General features: G+C 44.5%; 1 protein-coding gene across 1 annotated transcript in view; it reads right to left on the minus strand.

Moving 5' to 3' along the window:
- EYS (EGF-like photoreceptor maintenance factor) overlaps window positions 1-13,359 on the minus strand; it is a 1,392,725-nt gene that overhangs the window by 60,896 nt on the left and 1,318,470 nt on the right. Inside the window, exons 35-36 of the mRNA XM_084958241.1 lie at window positions 8,261-8,443; window positions 534-700 (exon numbers count right to left, since the gene is read on the minus strand). Of these exons, the coding sequence (XP_084814367.1) occupies window positions 534-700; window positions 8,261-8,443 (350 nt within the window). The remainder of the gene's footprint in view (window positions 1-533; window positions 701-8,260; window positions 8,444-13,359) is intronic.

Consider the following 13,359-nt stretch of genomic DNA (forward strand, 5'->3'; position numbering starts at 1 on the left):
ATCCTGCCTTGCCTCCCTCTCCCATCCATTCTCAAGTGACCAACAATTATTTATCAGAACACGGCCACTGACCAGGGTACCCAACCCCCTTCTTAAATTTCTCACCGCTCTCCATTGCTCTCTGGATAACAAGCTAACCATCTTAGATAAGCCCTTTGATGATGCAGACCTCGTCTACCTCCAACCACATCTTTTGCTCTCCCTGGCCTGAAAGGCAAACAGAACCTCTGCATTCCCCAAGCCCACACTAGCCGCTCTTCTTTTTCCGAAACTGCTATTTCCTTGAAGGTATGCCCAAGCGTTGCCTTTCTTCGGAAACATTCCCCGAATCCTCTCACAGTCATTTATGTTAGTCATCCTCTGTTTTATCCCCACACCCCTTAACTGCAATCACCCGCCGGTCTTCTATTTTGCGCGCTAGTCTGTGACCCTCCAGGCGGTGGAAGGGAGGCCCATTCGCCCCGCACCTCCATGCACATCCTATAACCCGGCAGCACCCAGTCCGCGGGCAAGATGAAGAAACAACTCTTTACCTTCAGCCAGCCCACTTGGAAAGACCTCCCCAGATGGATTGTGTGGATCCCAAGGCTCAGATCGAGGGGATCGCTCCTCAGACTCGCTGTGCCAGATCCCAGGTTGTAACTGTAAACCACGCGGCCGCCGCGCAGACCCACCGCCAGGAAGTCATCGCCATTCCGCCCTGGAAGGAGAGGTTGCAGGGGCTCACTGTCAGGAAACCCAGGAGTCCCCTCTGACTCTGAATGAGTCATAACAGACACTTAGCTTCACCAGGGCACTCAGATGTGTGTGCAACTGCATATTATTATTCAAACCTGCAGATACTATCTGAGCATGAGGGTTTGGGACCATCCAGGGGGATGCTCACTAACTGCAAAGTGGGGATTTAAATGTCCTTTTGGTCTCAGTGAAATATAGTGTACATCTGTTGTGCTTCTCTAAATTAGTGATGAGTTTTTAGTATAACCGAGATTTTTGTACTCATTCTTTCAAAAAGTGTAATGAGTGTTTATACATGACAACCACTGTTGATATAAAAAGGAAAAGCCACAGTCCTGGTTAAGAGAGAGGCAGCCAAGCAATTAGAGTAAAACATGGTAACTGTGTCCAGCAAGCTGCAGTGAGATTAATTCTTGAACTGACAGGGGTGGAGTAGGTACAGGTAGTTGTAGAAATCCCAATAAGGAAGCATAGAGAGGGAAACCTAGGGAACTTTGGGAGACCACTGTAAGTTAATATTTGCTCAAGAAAGCAATCAGAACAAGGCAGGCTTGCTAGACTAGTGGAGGCGTGAGAGATGCCTCAGGTCATCGAGTGAGGTCTACATTCAGGTTCAGACCAAGGGCTGCTGCTGATATGAATACTGGATACCAAGGAGGAGCTACTACACCAAAAAAGAAAAAGAGGTGGTCTTTCCAACTGGACTCCCTTTGGATGATAAAACTGTTGCCCACGGGATCCTCGGGGCAGAGCCTCCTTGCCTGCCTGCTTGCAACTCACAAGCGTCCAATCTTAATAAATCTATTTCTTGCCTATCACTTTGTCTCTTGCTGAATTCATCATGCGTGGAGGCAAAATGAACTTGAACCTCAGTAAGTCCAGAGACTGGCTTAGTGATTCTAATTTTAAATTGTGGGTTCAAGTCCTAATTTGGATTCTGGTTAGGTTCAGGCCATTGTGCTGTCAGTTTCAGAACTCCTGGAAGTATTAGAGACTTAAAAGAAAGATGAGCTTTTGAGCTGAAGCTTAGAGGATAGAAGCATTTTTGAGCTGTGAAAGTGAAGTGTGGGTGGCTCAGGAAGATAAGGCGGCCTTTTGTGGGGAGGTACGAAAATGGAAGACATAGTGACATGGCACAGAGTGTACCTGTGTGCTGACACTGCGGAACATGGGGTGGAAGGAAGGAAACGCATTGTGCAGGTGCTGGATTTGCGTCTGTGCATGTTATACAAAGAATGGCGGGGAATCGCTTAAGGGGAAGCTTGTTGATTAGGCAGGACATGCTTGGACTTGTAGATTAGAACCATGCCATGTAGCAAAGTGGAGGATGGAGTGGAAGAGGACAGGACTGGGCCTGGAGCCTGGAAAAGAGGTTATTGCTCATGGCACAGCCTGTGATAGATAAGCTGGGAGCGACGAGGGGAAGAAAGAAGGAGAAAAGATGGAAAATGATTTGGAGGGTAAAATGCACAGGTCTTGTGTTTGATAGAATGTAAGGGACAAAATGGAGAAATAATGGCAAGGACCTTGTCTGTCTCATTCACACCTGTATCTCCAGCACCTGGAAGAATGCCTCAGGTGAGGGTCTCAGTACACAGTGGGCAGAATGAGTAGAAGGGAGAAAGCAGGATGTCTCCTGAGTTCTAGAGAAGCGGAGTGTTTATTCCAGTCGCAAATGGAAGGGATGAGGGATGGGAAGATAAGATATTCATCTGTGGCCCGCTGTGGAACAAACTGGTGGTTTTTAGAAGAGCCAAATGGGAGTTCCCTGGTGGATCAGCAGGTTAAGGATCTGAGGCTGTCCCTGCTGTGGTTTGGGTCGCTGCTGTGGTGGGGATTCCATCCCTGCCCTGGGAACTTCCGCATGCCATGGATGCAGCCAGGAAAAAAAAAAAGCAAATGTTTGTCAGAGTAATTTTTTTTTTTTTTTTTTTGGTCTTTTCTAGGGCTGCTCCTACGGCATATGGAAGTTCCCAGGCCAGGGGTCTAATCAGAGCTGTAGCCGCCGGCCTACGCCAGAGCCACAGCAATGCAGGATCCAAGCCTAGTCTGCAACCTACACCACAGCTCACGGCAACGCCGGATCCTTAACCCACTGAGCAAGGCCAGGGATTGAACCTGCAATCTCATGGTTCCTAGTTGGATTCGTTAACCACTGCGCCACGACGGGAACTCCAGTCAGAGTAATTTGTCCAAAGAATTTAATGTGCATAAAACCTGGGAAAATCAGTGTCTAAGTCTGGGTGCTCTCAAGGGAAAACATCATCAGTGCTGGGGAGTGAAGGTCCCTGGACTTTTCATGTCTGAAATTAGAGGATGGCCTACACTTCAAGTTATCACGTGACCTCTGTGGCTTTGTGCATCCATTAACCTGACAAAGGCAGCATATGAAGTGGTGATTTTAGTAACAACCCATATGCAGGTCAGAGATTGAGGCTGCTAAATATGGAGATTCCCACTGTTAGAAACACTGATTTGGATCTTGGTTTCTTTTTTTTTTTTGTCTTTTTTTGCCATTTCTTGGGCTGCTCCCGTGGCATATGGAGGTTCCCAGGCTAGGGGTCTAATTGGAGTTGTAGCCGCCAGCCTATACCAGAGCCACAGCAACTCGGGATCCAAGCCGCGTCTGCAACTTACACCACAGCTCACAGCAACGCCGGATCCTTAACCCATTGAGCAAGGCTAAGGATCGAACCTGCAACCTCATGGTTCCTAGTCAGATTCATTAACCACTGCTCCACGATGGGAACTCCCAGGAATATGTATTTCTTAACCAAAACATTTACGCTACAGAAGTTGACAAATCTTCCCGGCTGACCCAGGAGCAGTGACTACGCATCTGTCCACCCCCATATATGGCCTAATTTAGCTGGTCCCTAGAGATTTTGGGTGGTTGCCCTCATATATTAGTTATAAGAAGCACCTAAAGTGGGAGTTCCTGCTGTGGTGCAGTGGGTTAAAGATCCAGGGTTGCTGCAGCTACGGTTCAGTTTCTGTCCCTGCGCCGGGAACTTGCATATACTCTGAGTATGGCCAAAAGAGAAAAAAAGCAACTAAGGTATATATTTATTCAAGAGAGTCTGGAAATTAATATTTTATAAGCACCATTGTGTGATTTTGATATAGGTGTGAGGAGGCCCTACCTGGCCCTATCTTATTCACTTTTTTTTTTTTTTTTTTTTTTTTTTGCTTTTTAGAGCTGAACCCCCTCACACAACACCTCACACGCACAGCTCATGGCAACACTGGATCCTTGACCCGCTGAGTGAGGCAGGGATCTAACTGGGGTCATGGATCCAGCCTGGTTAGTTACTTGTGCGTCACCACCACAACGCCCTTCTTCACCTTGGGCCTACTTGCATTTCTTAGCTGGTGTTTTTGCTCCCTCTGGTGGTAAAGTATGGAATTGCATGTCTCAGATTTCTAATTTTCACTTATTGGCAGACAGAGCTGCACAATGCCCCTACAGATTATCTGGCTTTTATTTAGCCATTCTGTAAACCTACAAGATGCAAGTATGGCTTTAGCATTCATCTTTCTACACACAAAGCACAGAAGTGAGAGGACCAGGAAGTGTCACAATGTAAAATTCCTCCTGTTAGAAATATGGCCAAAACAAAGATTTTACTATTTTTTTTGGGGGGGGGGTGTATTTTTGTATTTTTAGGGCCCCACCCATTGCATATGGAGGTTCCCAGGCTATGGGTTCAATTGGACCTGTAGCCACCGGCCTATGCCGGAGGTACAGCAACATGGGATCCTAGCCTCGTCTGCGACCTACACCATAGCTCACAGCAGCTCGTGATCCTTAACCCACTGAGCGAGGCCAGGGATCGAACCCTCATCCTCATAGATGCTAGTCGGGTTTGCTAACTGCTGAGCCATGATGGGAACTGCTGGTTTGAAGGATTTTTATGTAATCTGTAGTAGAAGAGGACTGGACAGGCTTTTGGTGGCAGCATTTCATGGGCCATATTATTTATCCTTTGCTCTGATTCTTCCTCTGGGAATCTTTTAGGACTCAGACAGATTCAAGGTTTGCAGTGCTTATTTGAATTTTTCATCTGCCAGGTTTTGTGTGTGTGTGTGTGTGTGTGTGTGTGTGTGTGTGGCTGATGAGAAGGATACAATTGTATGCAGAATAAAGAGTTAGGGGCAGGAATTCCTTCTCCCCCCCCTTTCTTTCCTTCCTGCCTCTGAGAGTCATTCAGCAGATACTTATTACAGCCTTCGTGGTGATAGTGAAAGCTGGAATGAGGAGAAAAATATAGCCCACCAAGGCCTGTGATGAAGGATCCAGGCCCTAAGTCTAGGGCAGCTGTCACCACTCAGAGGAAGGAGAGGAACCCAAATGCTGGGAGGTGGGTAGCGTTGGGGAAATCCTGATGGAGGAGATGGCATCTGCACTGCAAACTCCTGGAATGGCCACTCTAAGAAACTTTGTGGAACGCAGCTGCTGACTTGTACAACATCCAATTGTCGATTCTTTTTTTTTTTTTTTTGGCTACACCCTTAATATGTGCAAGTTCCTGAGTCAGGGATCAAACCCCTGCCACAGCATCCACCCAAGCTGCTGCCATGACAATGTCAGATCCTTAACCTGCTGTGCCACCAGAGAACTCCCAATCATTGATTCTTCTTTGGGGTTTTATTCATCCATCCAAGGCCTATTATGTGTCAGGCAGTGCGCTAAGTGTGGGTGTCTAAAGTTTAAGAGGGATGGCTTGGCCTCTGTCTACCTGGATGGAGCTCCCAGTCCAGTGGTGGAGGCAGGCAGGAAACAACCATCTACAAAATAGGTAAGAGGAGTTCCCGTTGTGGCTTAGTGGTAATAAATCCAACTAGTATCCATGAGGATTCTGGTTCGATCCCTGGCCCTGCTCAGTGGGTTAAGGATCCGGCATTGCTATGAGCTATGGTGTAGGTTGCAGATGTGGCTCGGATCTGGCATTGCTGTGGCTGTGGTGTGGACCAGCAGCTGCTCTGATATGACCCCCAGCCTGGGAACCTCCACATGCTGCAGACACGGCCCTAAAAAGCAAAAAAAAAAAAAAAAAAAAAAAAAAAAAGTAAGAGAATTGTAAATTTGGATAAGGGCTTTGAAGGAAAGAAACAAGAGAATATGTTGAGTGAGGTAGCTTTTGTGAAGGTGGCTGGAGAAGGCTTCCTGGTGACACCACTGTTTGAGTCCAGTGCTCAATGTGACCGAGTCCATGTATTAACCATGTTGGTCCCCAAAGCTCTGCCAGGGAATTACCATCATTACACCCATTTGAATGGTGAGAAGGCTGAGTCATAGAGACACTAAGCAACTTGATGTATAGTGTGTAAGTGGGGAGACCAGATCCTAACCTACGTCAGGGCCAGAGCTGCTTTCTTTACCAAAAGCCATCTCCCATCAGGGCCGGGGAAGCTAAAAACACTGGTGGGAATGTAAATTGGTACAACCGCTATGGAAAACCATATGGAGGTTCCTCAGAAAACTAAATATAGAACTGCCATATGATCCATCAATTCCACTCCTGGGCATGTATCTGGAGAAAACCACAGTTCAAAAAGATACATGCAGCAATGTTCACAATAGCCAAGACAGGGAAACAATCTAAATGTCTTGTCAATAATGAATAATGAATATTACTCAGTCATAAAAATGAAATAATGCCGAAATAATTTGCAGCAACATGGATGGAACTAGGGGTCTCATGTTAAGTGAAGTAAGTCGGAAAGAGAAAAATACCATAAGATACCACTTATACATGGATCTAGAATATGGCATAAATGAACCTATTTACAAAACAGAAACAGACTCTCAGACACAGAGAACAGACTTGTGGTTGCCAAGGGCGAGGATGGATGGGAAGTTTGGGGTTAGTAGATGCAAATTATTACATTTAGAATGGATAAGCAATGAGATCCTTCTGCAGAGCACAGGGAACTCTACCCAGTCTCTTGGGATAGAATATGATGGAAGATAGTATGAGGAAAAGAATGTGTGTGTGTGTGTGTATATATATATATATATATATATATATATATGAATGACTGGGTCACTTTGCTGTACAGCAGAAATTGGCACAACACTGTAAATCAGCTGTACTTAAAAAAAAAAAAAAAAAAGGCTGGGGAAGAATATGTCCTGCGGCTCCAAGGCAGGATCCTGCTCATAGAGGAGGCGGCTTCCTGCTCCCAGAGGTGGGGGAGGCTGCACACCACCCTTCCCTTGGGGTGTGGGCTCCTTTCAGACCCGTGTTAGTATAGAAACAGGCATAGAGTGAGTTGAAAAGAACAGCATAAGTTAGTTCCACTAGCACAACAGAACCGCTGATGGTTGAGATTTGAAAGGTTGCTTTCTGTTGTAATGTGTTGATTTCATAAGAATCAACATCACAGAATCAGATGAGGATTCTGAGCTTGGAAAAGCCAATTGCTTAGCTAGTTAGTCACTGGCTTGGGAATAAAACATACATGCTGTTCCTTGATCCCCCCATGTACAGGCCTAGTTTCTACCTAACAGACAGTTTTTTTTTTTTTTTTTTTTTTTTTTTTTTTTTTTCTGGCTGTGCCTGCAGTATTTGGAAACTTACCAGCCAGGAATGGAAACTTTGCCATAGCAGTGACACTGCTGTATCCTTAACACTCTGAGCCACAAGAGAACACTTAGCATGACACTTTTTTTTTAGGGTTGCACTGGGGCATATGGATAGGCTAGGAGTTGAATCGGAGCTGCAGCTGTGCAATAGCCATAGCCACATGGGATCTGAGCTGCGTGTGCAACCTACACCACAGCTCATGGCAACGCTGGATCCTTAATCCACTGAGTGAGGCCAGGGATTGAACCTGCATCTTCATGGATACTAGTCAGGTGTGTAACCCACTGAGCCACAACAGGAAATCCCAGGAGAAAACTTTTAATGATATTACAACTTTTAACTTAGAAGTTGCTTTCCCACCAGGCCGGGCGTTTTCTTAATTTCTTACTCCTTTAATCTGGAATGGCTTTCTTTGAAGGCAATAATTCCCACTTCATGACACACCATAAAATGTGTTCCTTCTGAGAATTTTCTTTCTCTCCTTCTTTTGGAAATGGAAAGAAAAAGAGGAAGGGGCAACTCAATAACCTCACTTCTCTGTCTTCAAGTTCACCTGCAGGAATGACATTTCCCCGATTATAAGAGGTGGCCTGGTGATGGAACATGATGGAGGATAATGTGAGAAAAAGAATATGTATAAGTATATGTATGAAAGGGTCACTTTGCTGTACCGTAGAAATTGACAGAACACCATATATCAACTATAATGGAAAAAATAAAAATCTTTTAAAAAAAGGGGTGGCCTGGTGTGAACAAGGCTTCAGGAGGCCAAGGACTGCTGCACACTTTAGATCAGGTACCTGCTCAAGCAGCAGACAGGAGGAGGCTGAACCAGGCAAACAGCTGCTTTCCCCATGGCCAGAGCCCCTGAGGAGTCTCTCCAGTGTTGTTACGGAAGCCAGGTAAGTCCTGCAGGGTTCAAGAACTCTTACCATGACCCTTCTGTCCGGTGAAAAAGAGCAAGTTGTCTTGCACTGCCGAGTGATCATCTGCCAGCTGAAACTTCACGTGGAACTCATAATCAAAGTTGATGTCTGGGATTCTTGAATAAGCCAGGAACGAGGTGTATCCAAAAGCATCTGTCCCACTGAGCCTGGGCTGAGTGATGCGAACAGCTGCGGAAAAGCCCGAAGCAAACAGTTAAAATCAACCCGCGAGTAGACTTGTAGGAGGAGGGTTGTGCTTGGCTGATGCCTCTTGGCTGATGTGGTCTGTTTACTCTCACATTCAACATACTTCTCCGCCCTTCAGCACCAAGCAACTAAGTGATTCAACAGGGAATTCAAAGCCAGGGCAAGGAAGTGTTGTGTTTTGAGATCCTGGGTAGAATCCTTTCACTCACATACCCTTTCTAGAGAATGAAGAATTGACTTAAAAATCAAAACCCTGGGGCTCCCGTCATGGCACAGCAGAAATGAATCTGACTAGGAACCATGAGGTTGCGGGTTCCATCCCTGGCCTCGCTCAGTGGGTTAAGAATCCTGCATTGCTGTGAGCTGTGGTGTAGGTTGCAGATGTGGCTCAGATCTGGCGTTGCTGTGGCAGTGCGTAGGCGCACCCAGTGCTGTGGATGCGGCCTTAAAGAGACAAAAAAGACAAAAAAAAAAAAAAGTAAAACCCTGTATTTTGCAGATTAATTTAATTTTATTTTCTTGGCTGCAGGTGCAGAAAAAAAAAAAATACATGTGGAAGTTCCCGCTCAGGGATTGAACAAACCTGCACCATAGCAGTGACAACGCCAGATCCTTAACCCACTGAGCCACCAGAGAATAAGATCACAGGCAGTCTAGGTGTTTGTCACCATAATTTAACGTCCAGACACTGGCTATGATGCCAAGAGGGACTGACAACTTGGAGGCGATTCCTGCATCTTCTAAGAGCCAAAGCCATTGGTCAGGGGTAAGAAGGGCCAGAAAAGTTAAGGAATTGGATTCTCCTCCATCATGATATCGTGAATGACTAGAGCTTTTCTTGAAGTAAAAGTCGTTGTCACAGAGAAATGTTCTTCCTCACTTTATCGAGACAGGTGTCAATAAGCCTGAAGTGGAGGGGGATTTAGCAGAAACAGGAAATGGTGACAAACAGAAGTGCCAGGACCAGGGTGGACACGACAGGCTTTAATCAAGGGGTGCTCTTAGCCAGTTAGCTTGTCTTTTCAGCCTGATTGTAATCTTGTACCCACATTTTTTCTTTCATCGCTCTGTTTCTTCCATAAACAGCCCCAGCCAGCTTCCATGTCCACAAGCCAAGAGGATCACAGGAAGTAGGAAGGGGGATTTTGATCCTCAGCCTTGTCTGTGTGACTGGTGCCCCTGGATTAAAGGATGTTCCTAGAATCTATTTTCATTGGTTGAAGACAGCTCGAAAGAGGGAAGAAGAACTTGTCTTGATTACCTTCTATTGCTCCCTTCTTCTCAAGAGATGTCGGCTCTCTTAGAAGTTGTACAACTAGAATTTTTATAAGCCTTAAGAAATATCCTTGGAGTCTCCTGGTGGCCTAGTGGTTAAGGATCCAGTGTTATCACTGCTGTTTTGAGGGTTTAATTCCTGGTCTGGGAATTTCTGCATGCCACCGGTGTGGCCAAAAAAAAAAGAAAAGAAAAAGAAATAGCCTCACTCTGGTACCTAATGCTTAAAACGAGGACTTGTTATGTCTGTTATGTCTCATTATAATTGTTTATAAAGCAAATAATTATGCCATCCTGGGAAAAATACATCTATTTATCAGAGGCTTTTACTTCTGTTCAAGTTAGAATTTGTGTGGAATCAGCTAAATGCTTCATTTTGATACTTTATTAAAATCTTATCAGTTTACTCCTTGGAATATGTGGCCTAGGATAAGCATAGTTTTTCTCAAAACTCAACAGAATCCAAAGTAGGATTTTGAGACATATTGCCTCCTTTTTTTTTTTTCTTTTTAGGGCCGCATCCACAGGAAATCCAATATCACCACTTACATACATTTTTCTTTTTTTTATCTAATGAAGTAATTCGTGTCTTGTGTTTCAGAGATAATAAGACTTCCCGTCAGGGATTTTAGCAGTGCTGTAGGAGGAGGGTTGAGGGAGATGAAATTAACTGGAATTGAAACCTACTAAAAACACTGACAATGTTTGAATATTGGTGTTAAAAACAGTGAAAATTAGAATTCAATTACATTTAGTACTAAACTACTGGAATGTCTTTTCCCATTTCCAGTAAAGGTGGAGAAATAACCATTACTATTTTAAATGCTCCTACATTTTTTTTCTTTTACAAATATCCTGTAGTTATCCTCCTGTATCTGAGTTACTGAAGTTTTATGCACGGAAGTGAGCAAGAAGCAGGATTGGAATGTGGGTAGAAGTTGTGCTCAGAAGGCTGAACCATCTTCCCTGCCACGGAGTGTGAGACACAGTCTGTGAGCAGAGTGATTGACGGAGGCCCGCCAGTGCCTGACTTCCTGTGAAGAATGAGAAAGGCACGTGGCTGCAGGAAATACCTGAGCCAACCAGGCATCTCCGGTGGGCGAAGCTCACACCCCAGCCCTGCTATCCTGCTACGTGTTCCCAGTCTCTAAGGCAGCTCACGAGTGCCTCTTCTTTTCTCCTCTAAGAGCATCTCTCTTGCAGTTAAGGATCTTGCTGCTTCTTTCACTGAAAAAAAAAAAAAAATAAGCTCTGAGAACAGAGAGGCACCCATCCTTTCCTCATGGAATCTCTCCACCCCTGCTCTCATCTGACCCATGTGATCTGCCTTCTCTCTGCGGACCAGCCGATTCTGCTCTGGTGTTGGACTCGCCCCTCCCTGAGGCCACGACATCCTCCAGCAATGCCTTTCTATTTCCCTGGAGACACTAAATTCTTCTTTTCTATAGAATTCACCCCCTTCAGCATCAGACAGCCTTGACTATCTCCCTCTGAGCACACTGCTCTCCTCACCCCCACGCTCTCTCCAGATGACCTGTTTCTCCGCTGATCCATATGTTTAGACTTTTCCAAATAGTGTCAGTATGATTCTTTGAAATTTTACCACCTATGCACACATGATTTCATTCCAGCCAGGTTATCTTTTCTATCTTTCTTTTTTTGTTTATTTTTTGGCCTCACCTGAGCATGTGGGAATTCCCAGGCCAGGGATCAAACCGACAGCAGCAATCTGGGTCACTACAGTGACAACTGGAGATTCTAACCCGCTGTGCCACAAGAGAGCTCCTCCATCTTTCCGTTGAAATGTCACCACCTTTCCTAATCCAAAGTCAATTCTGTTTTTATCTTATTTAGTGTCTCAGGAACAGTTGAGGAGTTCTCATTGTGGCTCAGAGGTAAGGAACCTGACCAGTATCCATGAGGGCTCAGGTTCAATCCCTGGCCTTGCTCAGTAGGTTAAGGATCCAGCATTGCCATGAGCTGTTGTGTAGGTCGAAGATGCGGCTTGGATTCCATGTTGCTGTGGCTGTGGTATAGGCTGGCAGCTGTAGCTCTGATTAGACTCTTAGCCTAGGAACTATGGGTATGGCCCTAAAGACCAAAAAAAAAAAAAAAAAAAAAAAAAAGGAAAGAATTCACCCTGTCGGTTATTTCTTTTCTCATGAAATGCCTTCTTCACCTGGTGAAGTATGTGTCCACACTGGGTTTTCTCTTTGTCCTATTTATCTCTTTGTATCTTACTATGCCAGCACCATAATGATCATGATGATAGTGGTTTAATTTGTGTTCTTATTTCTGGCAAGGAAAGTTACCCTGGCATTTCTTCTTTTTAAATATTTTTACTGCTTATTAATGGGTGGCTATTATATACGCTGTTCTATATCAAAATCAAAAACTTGGGAATTTTATTGGAATTCCTTTTTTTTTTTTTTTTTTTTTTAATGGCTGCACTTGCAGCATATGGCATTTCCTGGGCCAGGAATTGAATCTGAGTTGCAGCTGCGACCTGCTGTGGGAACGCTGGATCCCTTAACCCGCTATGCTGGGCTGGGGACCAACCCTGCACCTCCACTGTAACCTGAGCTGCTGCAGTCAGATTCTTAAACTTCTGTGCCACAGGGGAACTCCTGGATTTATATATTATTTATTACTCAATGAATTTTATTACATTTATAGTTGTACAACAATTATCACAATCCAATTTTATAGCATTTTCAACCCAAACCCCCAGCCCATCCCCCACCCCCCAACTGTCTCCTTTGGAAACCATAAGTTTTTCAAAGTCTGTGAGTAAGTATCTGTTATGCAAAGAAGTTCATTGTGTCCTTTTTTTAGATTCCACATGTAAGTGATAGCATATGATGTTGGTGTCTCACTGTCTAACTTCACTTAGCACAATAATTTCTAGGTCCATCAGTGTTGCTACAAATGCCATTATTTCTTTCCTTTTAATGGCTGAGTAATATTCCTTTGTGTATATGTACCACATCTTTATCCACCTCTCTGTTGATTTTTTTTTTTTTTTGTCTTTTTGGCATTTCTTGGGCCGCTCCCACAGCATATGGAGGTTCCCAGGCTAGGAGTCTAATCGGAGCTGTAGCTGCCAGCCTACACCAGAGCCACAGCAATGCAGGATCCGAGCCACATCTGCAACCTATACCATAGCTCACAGCAACGCTGGATCCTTAACCCACTGAGCAAGGCCAGGGATTGAACCAGCAACCTCATGGTTCCTAGTTGGATTTGTTAACCACTGCACCACAAAGGGAACTCCTGATTTTTTAAATACATTTTTTAAGTACTAAGATTGAGAAAAATCTTTTATAGTATTTTCTTCTCATCCAGGAATGTTTTTTCTAGTTATTTATGTATCATTTTATCATCACTGAAGTTTTAAAATTTCCTACATTGAAGTTTTGGTCCTTTCTCACCAAATTTACTCTAAGTATTTTGTAATTTTGGGGGGGGGGCATCACGACTGTGAGTGGAAGTTTTTTTTTTAGTTTCTACATCTAGGTAGTTTTGCTAGTGTAACAAGACATTAAAATAGAAGTTCCGGTTGAAACACCAAGAAAATAGGAATGGCACATCACAGTGAGATGACCAGGACTTACGAAGCTGAT

This window comes from Sus scrofa, chromosome 1 (assembly GCF_054392235.1).
Source record: "Sus scrofa isolate SSC_HxYL_T2T_F1_AM1 chromosome 1, Sscrofa_HxYL_maternal_Yorkshire_Landrace_v2.0, whole genome shotgun sequence".
Taxonomy (NCBI): domain Eukaryota; kingdom Metazoa; phylum Chordata; class Mammalia; order Artiodactyla; family Suidae; genus Sus; species Sus scrofa.